Source organism: Bicyclus anynana (assembly GCF_947172395.1).
Source record: "Bicyclus anynana chromosome 26 unlocalized genomic scaffold, ilBicAnyn1.1 SUPER_26_unloc_1, whole genome shotgun sequence".
NCBI classification, from domain to species: domain Eukaryota; kingdom Metazoa; phylum Arthropoda; class Insecta; order Lepidoptera; family Nymphalidae; genus Bicyclus; species Bicyclus anynana.
In genome coordinates, this window is record NW_026441250.1 from 55,055 (window position 1) to 70,335 (window position 15,281).

The 15,281-nt window shown below is 36.4% G+C and overlaps 1 protein-coding gene across 1 annotated transcript; it reads right to left on the reverse strand.

Annotated features, from left to right (window-relative positions):
- Positions 1-939: 939 nt before the first annotated feature.
- LOC128199767 (serine hydrolase-like protein) lies at positions 940-14,012 on the reverse strand. Its single transcript, XM_052890934.1, has 5 exons — positions 13,934-14,012; positions 11,638-11,907; positions 3,429-3,625; positions 2,613-2,710; positions 940-1,251 (listed from the first exon to the last, which is right to left on the reverse strand). Exons 1-5 carry the CDS (start codon positions 13,992-13,994, stop codon positions 951-953), a joined length of 927 nt encoding a protein of 308 aa, XP_052746894.1. The 5' UTR covers positions 13,995-14,012; the 3' UTR covers positions 940-950.
- Between the last annotated feature and the right edge of the window lie 1,269 nt (positions 14,013-15,281).

Consider the following 15,281-nt stretch of genomic DNA (forward strand, 5'->3'; position numbering starts at 1 on the left):
ATGAAGAAACCTGCACATCAGAGTTTTCTCAATTCTCTGCGTGTGTGAAGTCTGCCAATCCGCATTGGGCCAGCGTGGTAGACTATTGATCTTACCCCTCTCAGTTTGAGAGGAGTACTAATATGGGTTGATAATGATGAAAATAATGACATGACATTCTAATATCCACTGACGTGCACAACAATTTTAACTACAGGATTTGTCATATGTCAAATGAGACGAATATCTCAGCATTCCATGGATTCACCGTGCGGGTGCCGGGTCCATCGCGTGGTAGGGAGAAAAACTCTGAGCAGAGTCCTGAACTTGTGACTACTGGATGTAGGGTTAAGAAATTCCTTGACAATCGATCAACACTCCCCGTTCTCTGCTCGTGTTGTTCTCCCTGCCGCCCAATTTGGTAAGATCCTATTAGAGCAGCTTTGGATACTCGTTCTAGTATAACTAGCTGCACTTCTAGAGAGGCCAAGGTCTTTAAGCAAGTTATAGAGATATTTTGCTGGTAATCCTCTCACACCTACTTCTACGGCGTACAGACTAACTACATAGCCATTTTTAGTTAGTTCATTTGTTAGGTCATAATACTTATTTACTTTTATACTGTGGTCCTTCGGAATGTTAGTCTCCCACGGAACAGTATTACAAGTACTATTCGCTTAGTTTGTTTGGACAAAAGGAAAAAGCGACACCCGATGGGATTTTATAATGCTCGCCATACGTATCCATTAATAAAGTCCAATCAGGTGGCAGAACCTAGGAATTGATTATAACAATAACAGCCAGTTTCTTCATATAAAGCTAAAGTAACAGTAAAAGTAGTAAGTAGTAAAGAAGACATTATTTTTCAGTGAATAAGACCGTCACTTTTGATTTATGACGTTACTTTGACTGTTACTTGCGATGAAGAAACTGGCCGAAGTCAATAAAAAATCGTAAATGTAAAACTAAAATCACAGTTTAGATTTATTCGAAGTACCCTCAAGTAAGAACTTTGCAACATCGTTTGCTATAGTGTCCGGATTGTTGACATGAACGTCATGGTTCCCTGGCACCACTTTGTAAGTGTAGTTCCCATTGGGCCACGCGGTCGCGTCCATCACAAATGGTACATGGTCATACACCCGGTGGGCTACCACGTCTTGAGCCAATAGAGCCAACGTGGGCACGTCTGTCTGTGTGTACATAGCTCGCAGATTGTCAGCCGTGTACGGCAACACGAATGTGCTCTTCATTCTTTGGTCGTATGTCAATCTGAAATAAATTTATTATTATCAACCTGAAATAAATGTACCTACCTATTTAGTTTTAATTTTGTTCTTAATAATTGTTTACATTATTAAAAGGTCGTTGGTTTACATAGGATGTTGAACTGTGTACGTGGCGGCACCTGAACTGGGTCCTAACTGAAAATCAGTGCTTCATACTTTTTTTGGATAGGAAGTATGTAGCAAAATGCTGAGTTAGGGCCTTTTTCTAGGTTATGCCACATATTGCAGGGCGTTCTTCTTTTTTTGCTCTAGCTATAAGCTATATATTTAAAATTTATTATTGTAATGTGTGACACTGTCTAAAAATAAAGATATTTCTTTCTTTCAAATCGCTGGATACTGGCGGCTCGAGATCGTTATACCAGGTATATACAAGAGGCTTATGTCCAGCTGTGGATGTCCGTCGGCTGATGATGATGATGATGATGATTATCAACCTACAAGGGCAGTTTATGATACTTAGTCGCTAACCTGGGCCTTAAAGCTCAAAGTCACTCAGTGGGACAGATCAGAAAGATGGAGAGAGCTATGCTTGGAGTTTCTCTGCACAATCGAATCAGATATGAGGTGATCCGCAGAAGAAGTCATTAATATAGCTCAGCGAGTCGCGAAGCTGAATGGGCAGGTCACATAGTTCGAAAAGCCGATGGACCCGACCCCGCACCGAAAATTGTTGGTCGACCTCCCAATAGGTGGACCGAGGATATCAAGCGGGTTGCAGGGAGCCGGTGAATGCTGGCAGCTCAACGTTGTGCTTGGAGGTCCATACAAGAGGCCTATGTCCAGCAGTGGACGTCCATCTACTGATAATGATGATGATGCATTAGGCGTAAGATGGCGTAAATGACTAAACGATGTATTTCGTCCAGAGAAATAGACAAATGTCAACCAATAGCAAGCTAAAATATCGCTATCTCTATCGTTGCGAAGGACGAAAGCGATTCGCTATCATAGGTTGACATTTTTTTTATTGAGAAAGAATACAATGAGGAATTAAGCTAATTTATCCTATTATCTGTACAAATCTTTTTTTTCGTTTTGTAACAAAATTATAATGTACAATTTTATTAACCTAGTTCTACACATTATCTACTATAAGTTCATATGTATCATTTACTTATGTGCGAAATAAAAGGCTTTTTATTTATTTTATTAACTACACAAATCATGTCCACGTGGAATGGTGGCAAGAATACTGGCTGTATTCTGGCATGATTCTTTGCGCCGTGGTGAATTAATTCGACAACATTTTTTGGCAATGCACCCATGGCCCAATGGGCCCAGAGTTATATATTTGTTCCTTTTGCCGTGGAGACCTCACGGCAAATGGAAATGTGTACTGACCTATACAATCCGTTTGCGACAGGTTCTAAAAGTCGCTCCAAGTTGCAATCTGCGGCCTCCTCCGTAAGGCCTTGGGCTTTCATGAACATTTCTTTGGCCTGAAATAAACAAACACTTAAATACTAAACCGACTTCAAAAAGGAGGTACTCAAGATGATCGGTAATTTTTTAGTATGTACACCGATTTTTTTTTATTCTACACAAGTTAGCCCTTGACTACAATCTCACCTGATGGTAAGTGATGATGCAATCTAAGATGGAGGCGGGCTAACTTGTTAGGAGGAGGATGAAAATCCACCACCACCATCCACCCCTTTCGGTTTCTACACGACATCGTTACCGGAACGCTAAATCGCTTGGCGGTAGGTACGTCTTTGTCGGTAGGGTGTTAACTAGCCACGGCCGAAGCCTCCCACCAGCAAAAAAACTACTCGAATTACTCGAAGACGCCTAAACCTATCTGGAAAATTCCTTTTTTGTTTAAAAGGGTGTACTCCCCATGTGGTCCCATAGTCATGATGTTAGGATCTGATGATGGAATCTTCGAGAAATCGACGGGAACTTTCGAAAATTATAACAGTGACTAGTGTTTGTTAACATTTTTAGTTTTAAATGATTATGAAACACGGCTCAAACTCACGTGATATTATGTCGGAGCATGCCCGACTAGTTTCGAACTCATATGGGACCCTTAGTCATGAGTTGGTTCAAGTATCACGTGAGTTTTGGCCGTGTTTCATAATCAATTAAATTATGTTTATGTACAAAAAAATAAAAATATCCCCACTAAAAAAATTTTCTTCCTGTATACATTACCTGTTGGTACGAGTACAGTGGCGCCCTCTCTTTCCCGCCGGTGTGTTTCCGGTACGCGTCGTCGGTGTAGTGCTCGCCGTACATGAGCGCGTACCACGACGCCATGTCGGAGTGTACCACGATGTGGTACGCCGGCACCGGGTCCAGGTCCACGATACGTGTCAGGCGACCCGGGTACACCATGTTGAAAATCTTGCCTAAAATATATTACAAAATTTCGATTAAAATTACAAAAGTATTTTTTTTTTATTCTTTACAAGTTAGCCCTTGGTTAGTGATGATGCTCACCTGATGGTAAGTGATGATGCAATCTAAGATGGAAGCGGGCTAACTTGTTAGGAGGAGTATGAAAATCCACACACCTTTCGGTTTCTACACGGCATCGTACCGGAACTCTAAATCGCTTGGCGGTACGTCTTTGTCGGTAGGGTGGTAACTAGCCACGGACGAAGCCTCCCACCAGCCAGACCTGGACAAATTAAGAAAATCTCAATCTGCCCAGCCGGGGATCGAACCCAGGACCTCCGTCTTGTAATTCCACCGCGCATACCACTGCGCCACGGAGGGCGTCATAGTATGTATAGATACCTACTATAATATTAAAACTATTTTAATTACCTACCTAAATACATTGTGCCTACTAAATTTAAAAAGGGTATTTGAAAACTTGAGCTCATTTGTTTGTTAGGCCTCGTGGACACCGTGACGCTGCCACTCGAGTTAGTGATTTTGTGCAATAATGTTTTGTTGTAATTGTTGATTACAACAAAACATTGTGTTGTAATGATCATAAATTGTATATGATCAAACGAACTTCTCAAGTGAAGTTCGATCGATATAATATGAGTGGTTTCGTTTGAAGATATAATAATAAGAAATAAGAATATAAATTGTTTAGTGTGGGCATGGAGAACATGAATTCGAATTTATGCATTTCAGAACATACTATGCTTCTTGGGCATTTTTAATAAGTTACATGCTGTATAGGTCAATTGACGTCTATGTGAGGTATCCTAATTACCCCTAAATATGTTTCGCGATTTTTATACATTCCGAGTTATGATTTTTTGAAGAATTTTGACATGATCATCTTAAAAAAAATAAAAAAAGACTTTAGAGTGACGCTAAAACTACTCGTATATACGAGTATATTCAGCATAATAAGCTTGATAAAAGTTATGAAATTTTTGGCAAAAAATGAAAATACGTAGATTTTTACCCACAGCAGCACCGAGGGAGTGGCCGACATAAGCGAATGTCAACCAAAATGCTCTTGAACCTTGACATGTATATTTCATTCCTAACTCTATGGACACAGAACGGTCTGCTGTAAGGCCGACCAATCAGGGGCAAGTTCGGACAGTTGACGTTTTAAGATTACAATGGGGATGATGACTAGGTTTGAATATATTGATTTTTATGATACATTCGGGTAAATAAGGTCAATGTTAACTAATTTATACATAAAAAGCAAAGATTGACTGGATATTTGCAAAATAAATAAGATTATAAAATTTTAAAATCTACTAAAAATATTTTATCGTCATTAGATGAAAATTCATACAGTTTTAGCTTCCTTACATTAAATGTGACATTTTTTAATAAATGAACTATAAACATAAACGCAGAAATAACAAAGATATTAGTAATTTTGTTTAAACGCCCATACAAATCTAACGATCACTAATTGCCTACGACGTCATAAGTGCGTACCATTTTGTATGGGGCGTTTTTCAGGGATCCGCGGCAGCGCCGCAAATCTGGCCCTTTAAATCCCTGTAGCTCCGAAAGTAATGATCGCAGATACCCTGTTACTTTTACAAAATTGATTTACTATTAGCGTACTCTTAATTTATATACAATTTAAAAAACTGTCATCATCCCTATTTAACGGTTTCACTTCGATAGATTATATTATATCGAAAAATAACACGTTAAAATTGTAACCAGTATGTTTAGTTCACAATATATCGACAGATTACAATATCGCGAGTGCGATTATAAACTAACGTATTTTACAATTTAACGGTAACATTGTGTAATCAGTTTCGTAACTTTGATGAAATATGTTAGCTATTTTAATATATTTTAAATACTACGTCATGATACGCCGGTACATGAATAGAATAGAATATATCTTTATTTGTCCACACACGAGTAATAAAATAAAATAAACAAACAGAACACACAAATATCTGGTCGTGGACAAAACAGGTATCCACCTCAGCACAATGCCACAGCGAGCTGTGGCGCTGGTTTTCAGGTGAAACCTTGTGAGTTCACGGACGTGTCTACGTGACGTGTTTTAACTTAAAACTTATACATTAATACAAAGTAAAATAAAATAATGAAACAAGAACGAACAGAGTAATAAAATAACAAAATTAACATTTATGGGAAACTAAAATTAACAAGGAAAATCAAACAATAATTAATACGAGTCAACCTGTAAAATGAACGTATCATATTGATCAGGTAATATACCTTGACAATTGTAAATAGTAAATTGAGATGTTGTCATGATACAAGGTATAAAAGCTATCAGTTGCTTATTTGCGAGTCAGTCGTTCGTTTGCCATCGCAGAGGTAACAAGTGCCAAGTGATTGCGGTGAAGTGTATTATGCTTCAGGTTTGTCCTCTAGATTACCACAAAGTATACACAGTAGTAAACACACGGTGCTGCCAGTCCACACTGTATTTGAGATGGATTTTTTTTTTTTTTTTTATACTGGTATCCCTGCTACCGGATCTGTAATCTTCATTACACATTCTGTGCTTCGCCGGGCTACACGTGCCTACGCGTCAGTTTTTTGTATAACGAAACAAACAGTTCAAAGATTACTTTCCTTTGTTAGTGTTAGAAAAGGGAAAACAAACTCCTTTATCTGAAGAATACGATAATATAGCAAGAAAAATTAAGAAATTGGGTAAGATACTGACGCGCGCACGACACAAAGAAAGGTCGTCCTAGTCTCCAAGAAGATTGTCCACCTCATCAACAGTGTCATCAGAATCGAAAAACTCTTCAAGTCATCGCCCGCTTCATTGTCCGCGTTGCAGGACACATTAAACATTGAAGGTAAAATAAGTTCATATACCCTCATAATCTTTTTATGTCAATAGACATCATTGTTAACCTACGGGGTTATCACTTGAAAAAACGGATGTTTGGAACATAACATCGCGGGTAATCTACGGGATTATCACATTATAAATGACATGAGAAAAAATATGAACGTAACATTCGATAATTGCGTCTTAATAATCATAGCATTGCGGGTAGTCTTAGGGACTTTGCCGTAATTAACGAAAATAATAATATTGACGCAATTAATAACCTGCGGGGTTATCACTTGAAAAAACGGATGTTTGCAATATAACATCGCGGATAATCTACGGGATTATCACTCTATAAACGACATGAGAAAAAATATCAATGTAACATTTGATAATTGCGTCTTATTAATCATAGCATTGCGGGTAGTCTTAGGGACTATCATTTTTACCGTAATTAACGCAAATAATAATTTTGAAATTATGATTCTTATTATGATTGATTCTAAGGGAATATCACACTACACGATATTAATCATTAGCATTAAGCATAGCGTGGCGGTCTCCGGGACTATCACCTTGTCTTAATTAACCCACGGCAATAAATTCTTGGCTGGTGGGAGGCTTTGGCTCTGGCACCCTACCGAAAAAGACGTACCGCCAAGCGATTTAGCGTTCCGGTACGATGTCGTCTAGAAACCGGAAGGGGTTTATCATCTCCTGGGATTTTCATCCTCCTCCTATCAAGTTAGCCCGCTGCCCTCTTAGATTGCATCGTCACTTACCATCAGGTGAAATTGTAATCAAGGGCTAACTTGTAAAGAATATTAAAAAAATAAAATAAAAATGAGATTGCAGATAATCTTAAGGGAATAGAATAGGTGAAAACATATTCTGTTTGGTATTTTCTTATCATAAAAGGTGCCAATGCTTAAGTTTTTCAACTAGAAAGTTGCTGATACCGCCAGTGAATTTCATTCGACTAATACGGTCGTCAATCCGGATACAGCAGCGCTGAAGTACCTACTCGTAGATTCGACTCGTAGAAGTCGACATTATCAGTACTTGACAATGAACTTCCTATGATTCTAGGAGAGAACCCTTCACAACCAAAGTGTTATAGCGATGTCATCCAGCTAGATCTGGCTATTCGCCTACAACACATAGCGGGGTGCCAAAATATACGAGCAAGGAGGTTATACACGAATATTAAAAACTGCACCTTGCAACCTGGCACCAATGCTTAATCCGGAAGTGGTAGGTGCGACCACAGAGGCCGCACTTAAGAGATAAAAACAAACCATACAATAGAGCTACCGCAATATCAGCTAAGGAGCTGGCTGACACTACACTAATGTCGTCAGAACCAAAAATTACTGTGCCTATACAAATACTGTTGGATACCCTTAAATTCAGGTGTTCTAGCCATGATTCTATGGTATGAAGGAATTTACTCCTTAATACGCTGAAGTAAGATATCAGAGATCAACATCGATAAACTTCTCTTTGGTTAAGTTTTGGCTGAAAAAAAAATAAAAATAAAAGATCTGGAGCGGAAATGAAACTCGCTCCTATGAAGCTGTCCTCCACAAAGGATAAGCCATAAGGGGAACATAGAAACTGGTCTATTTCTCCTCAGAATTACAGGTTAAAAGTTACTCGGAAGACAAAGGAGCCTGCCTACAAGAATCACCACGCCAACTCTGACGTGACGACAGTTTGAACTGTCGTCACATGGTCGTCACGTCCGTCGCGACATCGCGATCGAAAGTCGAAACCACCAACAGACAGGGTAAGATATGCCGGCAGGCTTTCAAACTTTTATGATTGGTGGTCAGTGATGCTATTATAATGTCATAGATAAAAGGGTACCTAAAAGATGCCTCTTTTGAGTCAACGACTTTTATTGTTCCTTCGGTACATTCGAGTTCACCAAAACAGAGAAACGTTCCTGTAAGGCGAATACTTCCATGTCAGAAAATATTGATATACGAACGTCCTATCCATGATCTTACATGTAATAGACGCTATTACGGAATGCAAACTTTGCTTAGATCAACTTTTAATTCCTTCATTTTTAATTAGAAAACATAATGGGAAATCAAGATTCATACTAAACTTCAAATAACTGAACAGATTTATTGACACTTCTTATGTTCAACTTAAGATTTATAAACAGCACTAAAGCTTGTTTTTAAAACTGTTTTATAAGTCCTCTAGACCTGAGGGATGCTTAATTTTTGATTAGCATTAATCATAATAATAAAAACATATACACATGTATATTCGTTTTAAATTTGGAGAAAAACTAATAATTTAATGTATTTTGGCCGTATTACTGCGTCCGTTGTCTGGATCAAAATAATGAAAGCAGTGACCAATTTACTGAGATCAAGTAGTCACAATATATTTTGATGATATTTTATTATATCTAATAATAGCTTATACTCCCAAAAGGCCTTGGGGATTATTATCAGTACCTACTGTTCATCTATGCTTATAATAAATCTGTTGAGAGGTCAACTTAATAATGTTCGTAAGTTCCTGGGTTTCATAATCAATTCTCAGAACAGAACTACAAATCACTTTACCTGAGGTAAAGGTTTTGAAAATTAAAAAGGAAGTCAATAAATTGCAAATATTAACTGTATTATAGCTGTAAGGTCATATCATTCGCTTGTTTATTGGGGTTACTTACCTTAGAATACCCGCCGTCCGATACGGATGGCTCTAAACAAACGAAAAAAAAAAAAAAAAAAAAAATGGAAATATGACAATATTTGAAAGATTACAAATAGAACAAATATTTGACCATCATCATTATTAACTAGTATTTAGTGGTTAATGATATTCATCAAACTGAGTTTTGTATAGAAATCTATAGCGATGCCTCAACTACGGGTTGGGGAGCGGCCTGTGGAGAGGAACGTGCTAGTGTTATGTGGTCGGACACAGTACGTGAACGACACATCTATTATTTAGTACAATAATTATTTTTATTGGCAGCATTCCGGACTCGACGGAAAATTTTTGCAAAGTTTTATCAAAATACTCAAATTATTCTTACGAATTCTCAGCTATTTCATACACAAACCGCATGGGAGGCGGTGAATTCCCAAACCTTACAACAAACAAGAAACTGTATACTGTAACTTGCATCTTACAAGTACATCAGTTCAGCAGACTATTATGTCGCAGATAAAGAACCACGTTGCGTCCATCCAAAAATTGAATGGGAACTATCATGATGCCAACCTTTTGGAAAACCAGAAACTGATTTATTCACAAGGAGGCTGACTAAAAAATGTGCAAGATACATTTCTTGGCATAGAGATCCTGACGCTTTTATTATAGATGCATTTACAATTTAATAGTTGAGTAAAATATTTGATAACAATGCAAAAAGGATCAATGATAGCCCCACTCTGGCTGACACAACCGTGGCACCCCTTATAAAAGAGTCTTTTTACTTTCAGAACCACTTATAATTAAACCACCATAAACGTTGTTTATCTCCCATTCCAGCAACCGAGATGTACATCAAGAGATTGCCCTGGTTACAGGAATGTTGTCTTCTCTTTCCGAGAACTCAGTAAGGCAATACAATACATACCTAAAGAAGTGGTGTATATATTTTGTAAATACAGTAATATTAATTTGTATCTTGGTACCGTACCAAATGTTATAAGTTTTTTAATATTATTTTATGAATCAGGTTTGCAATATGGAACAGCTGTAGATCAGCTCTTTGACTAATTCTGGGCGAAGAAGTGGTCAATGATAACCATATTAAAACTTTAATGAGGGAGTTTATAGACTACGTCCACCCTTGCCCAAATAATAAAACTATTATACCTGGGAAACATTTATTAATCGTTCGTTTAATCATTAGTTATGCTTACTTTTTATAGCAAATTGGTTCTCTAATGAATCATTGAGTTTCAAAAAACTGAATTAAAATATTTTCTATTTAATAATGATACCCGATTTAATCAAAAGCTCTCGTCCTGAAACATCTCAATTGATTCATCATCTGTATTGATTATTCCAAATTTTCCAGAAATATGTCCTGTTGGTACACTACATTTTTATTTTCATACAACACAAAGCTTGCGTAGTGAAAATAAACTTTTTATATGACCTAGAAAGTCACAAAAATCAGTTGTGCTCACAGTGTGCCACGACTTCCAAAGCTCATGGGCTGAATATAAATTTAAATCTGATTATAAAATATGCAGGGTGGAGCAGTAACTCCCTAACATTTGAAAAATTCTGTAATAGATATATAACTAAGTATAATTTTGATAGTTTCGTACTTTTCAATACTGTTTATATTAAAAATAATGTTCTAATGATTGATCACAAGACCGATAATAATAATTGATCAACAATTTTAATAATTGTATCTTTTTTCCTCGGGAATAAAATTATTCACTGTGATCTAAAAGTTGATATTTTCACTCTCAACATCTACTGTGTATACTTTGTGGTAATCTAGAGGACAAACCTGAAGCATAATTAATGATTAAACGAACTTACCTGTACGTGAAGTTCTATCATAATTATGCGAAGGTTTGTCCGAATAGATTACCACCCCGCCCACCCCATTGTGCAATTTCCCGAATAATATATAAAGTCTATATAATTTATATTTATTATATAATATGATTATACCTATAAGAATTACTACTTGTCTAACTTAACATTTGAATATCAACTTTAGTAATTGCATAAACTGCTCTGCTCTAAACTGAATGAAGATTACAGATCCGGTAGCAGGGATACCAGTATAAAAAAAAAAAAAAAAAAAATCCATCTCAAATACAGTGTGGACTGGCAGCACCGTGTGTTTACTACTGTGTATACTTTGTGGTAATCTATTCGGACAAACCTTTGCATAATTATGATAGAACTTCACGTACAGGTAAGTTCGTTTAATCATTAAATATATCTATATTGTATGTATTGTATTGATATTGGTTGATGTATAAGTGATAACAGTGAAGTGTAATATATACATACGTCGTATTGGTGAATTGGTGAATAATAAATAGTATTGAAGATCAACAGTGAATATTATTTCGAAACCCCTCTGAACTTTATAAATATGCAAATGAAAATGTTGGCAAAAAACAACAAAATGTAGATTTTTACCCACAGCAGCACCGAGCGAATGGCCGACGTATGCGAATCTGTTCCAACCAAAATGCTCTTGCACCTTGACCACCGTTGGTACGAAGTCATAAGTCGTGAAGCGAAGACCTTTGGGGAAATGATCAGAAAACCCGTTCCCGGGAAAATCCACGGCCACGTAAAAGAAATCCCGGGGGAGTCTCAACACCAGGGGACGGAAGGCTGAACAGGGCTCCATACGTCCTGGCGCTAAGAACACAGGCGATTTGGAAGGGTCCCCCCATGTCAAACCTGAAAAGAAAAACGAACGGATTTACGTAATTATTACTTGTCTTTACAAAATACGCGAGGCGGATGACTATTAGGTGCGAGTAGGTTTGTGAAGTGAAGTTATAAAATATACTAATTTAAATATATTGATTATCGGCTAAGTGCGAGTCGGATTCGCCCACCGAGCGTTCCGTAGATTTTTTTGAATATTTGCTTAACCTCGGTTGGACGTATAAATTATCGTACTTTATATAAACGTAATAAATAAATCCGAAATTAACCATCTGTCGTAACTAAAAAGTGTGAAATAAATAAATTAATTAAACAAATAAAAAAACCCGACTGCATAAAGTATAAAAAACTGAAAAGAAAAAAAACAAGCTCAGTCCAGAAGTGTAGAAAGCAATTAGTAAACAGTCGGGACCTTAGATATTGGATAGTGTTAAGAATTGTTAGACATAGTTGAGAACTATCAATTCTTGTTGACGATAATATTAGAAAGAAAGAAAGAAAGAAAGAAAAAAGCTTTATTAGTGAATTATGCCACACAACACAATTTGTTCTATAACAATATCCTGCGATGTGTGGCACAACCCAGTAAACGGATCCAACTCAGCATAATGCTACATACTCTTTAAATAAAAAGAGCATGCAGCGCTGGTTTTCAGTTGGAACCGTTGACCAGATGCCGCCACAAACACAGCACACAACAACCTTATTAACTAAAATAAACAATAATAATAACTTAAACTTAAAATAGTACATTACAATTAACTAAAATAAAAAGGGAAAGACAATAAAATACCATACTAAAAAATAACAACGTGAGAAGAAAAACATTAAAAATAAAATTATATCATATATACAAAGGTATTTACAAATTTATGCAATTCTTATACAGTTATTTACCTATAAGAAAGAAAACTCCGCCACATGATATTGTTAAATATATGATTACTTTCTTAGCATATATGCATAATATTAAGTAGGTATTAATTAGTTAGTGAATTCCTTCCTTACTTCCTAGTAAATATATATAGTTTAGCATATGTATATAGCTTATCATTATATTGTCTCATAGAGTAAGAATTACTTATAGCTATATTAAGATAATTAGTTACATTAAGCAATTATTAAGTATAAACAGCCCGATTAACCGAATGTTAATTATTAATATTACTCGTATATTATAAACCATCTTTAGTGTATTACATTGTTGTATTTCCATAATTTGTATTATTATCATGTTTCTGTATTTCTGTATCACTCTGATTGTAATATTGTCTCATTCTAATCTATATGCATTGTACTACTCACACACTATTGCTATCTCGCTTATCATATAAGGCTATCTCTTTCATGTCTATAACTCTGTCTCTTTTGTATATATTTTTACACCTGCAATAAAGATACGAGAATGCGAGCGCTTCTAATCCCATATAATTCCGAACCCCAATAATAATTCACACACTTCACTCCCGAAGCCTGAAGCGATCACATCTCTACATTTAATCAAGATATACGTGTTTTATTTATACGCGTCTCCCTGTGGTTTGGACTCTCCAAAATCCTCCACAGATAGAATGATTTTCTTCTACATTATTTAATAAGTCCCGAATTGTTTAATTAATTAATTCGAATCTCCTCTCAGAATGAGAGGGATTAGGCCAATCCACCCTAGCCCAGTGCGGATTGGCAGACTTCACACACGCAAAGAATTAAGAAAATTCTCTGTTAAGCAGGTTTCCTCACGACGTTTTCCTTCACCGTTTGAGACACGTGATATTTAATTTCTTAAAATGCACATAACTGAAAAGTTGGAGGTGCATGCCCCGGACCGGATTCGAACATATCTACTGGCTAGACTCGAGCTCAGCAGTGAGCCGAGTATGTTTGAGAATGATGATGATGAAGCGTTAGCGATCGTAGAAAGAGAATCGACGTGCTGCTTGGCTATATATTATCCTCGTATTACTACGGGAATGGGAACCACGCGGGTGAAACCGCGAGGCGTCAGCTAGTAATAAATAAATAGTAAATAAATTACCGGCAATGTTTCCCCATGGCGCCTTTATCGTGACTTCTTTTTCTGTATCCCGGAATGTCATTGTACTGTAAAAAATACCGTTAATTTAGTAAATCCTACTAATATTATAAACGCGAAAGTTTGTATGGATGTTTGGTTGTATGTTTGGACGTTTGTTACTCTATAACGCCGCTACTACTGAAGCGATTTGACTGAATTTGGAATGGAAATAGATTTTACTCTGGATTGACACATAGGCTACTTTTTATCCCGAAAAATCCATGGTTTCCCGAGATTTGCGAAAACTGATGATTTTGATGATATGAATGTTTGTTACTCTTTCACGCCTCGACTACTGAACCGAATTAGCTGAAATTTGGTACTAAGATATATTATAGCCTGGATTACCACATAGGCTACTTTTTATCCCGGAAAAATCAATGGTTCCTGATGGATTTGTGAAAAACTAAATTCCACGCGGACGAAGTCGCAGACGTCCGCTAGTAATAAGATAATTGTTGGAACTGCCAGAATAATAATCATCTATATCTATACTAATATTATAAAGAGGTAAAGTTTGTAAGTTTGTAAGTTTGTCACATTTTTTAAATGGGGTAATCTTCGGAACTACTGGTCCGATTTCAAAAATTCTTTCACCAGTAGAATGCTACATTATCGGGGAGTGCTATAGGCTATATTTTATATTGGTATCATATATATTAGCCGAGTTATCACAGTTTTTGTCATACAGGTCGGACTGAAAATCCTCTTAAACAGACTTATTCGCATGCGCTGCCTTAACTATTGTGTAAAATTTAAATTAATGTATGGAGACTTTATGTATCTTTAAAAGTTCTACAAAAAAGTCCGCGACACCATATATTTATCTTCTATATATTAGCAGATATAGTACCTTTTGTATTTTAAAAATTATTAATTTTATATACTTAGGTTTACGTCATTATTTATACAACTAAACTTTAATCCTTATTAAAATAAATTATTTAATAATCACAAGGATATTATGGAGATAAGATTTGCCCTCAACAGTATGTTAATTACTTAAATAGTTTCGGAGATAATACAAAATTTCTAAAAGACGCAGAAATTCCGCTATATGACGTCGGGCGCTTTCATTTACGTAGTTCCCGTTCCCGTATGAATATGGGGATCAAACATAGCCTATGACACTTGCAAATAACGTAGCTTTCTATTGGTAAAACAATTTTCCAAATCGGTCCAGTAGATCCAGAGATTACCTCCTACAACCACACGAACTTTACCTCTTTATATTATTAGCATAGAAGTCTCTATTTCTCTTGGTCATACCACCACTCTCGAAGGACTGGACCGATTTTGCTAAGGGTAG

Excerpts from the sequence above, each read along its gene's own strand:
- LOC128199767 (XM_052890934.1), bottom strand. The coding sequence starts at position 13,994 with ATGACATTCCGGGATACAGAAAAAGAAGTCACGATAAAGGCGCCATGG. Across the intron at positions 3,626-11,637 it reads TTCGCTCGGTGCTGCTGTGG|GCAAGATTTTCAACATGGTG; the intron begins GTAAAAATCTAC and ends AATATATTTTAG. Across the intron at positions 2,711-3,428 it reads CACTGTACTCGTACCAACAG|GCCAAAGAAATGTTCATGAA; the intron begins GTAATGTATACA and ends TGTTTATTTCAG.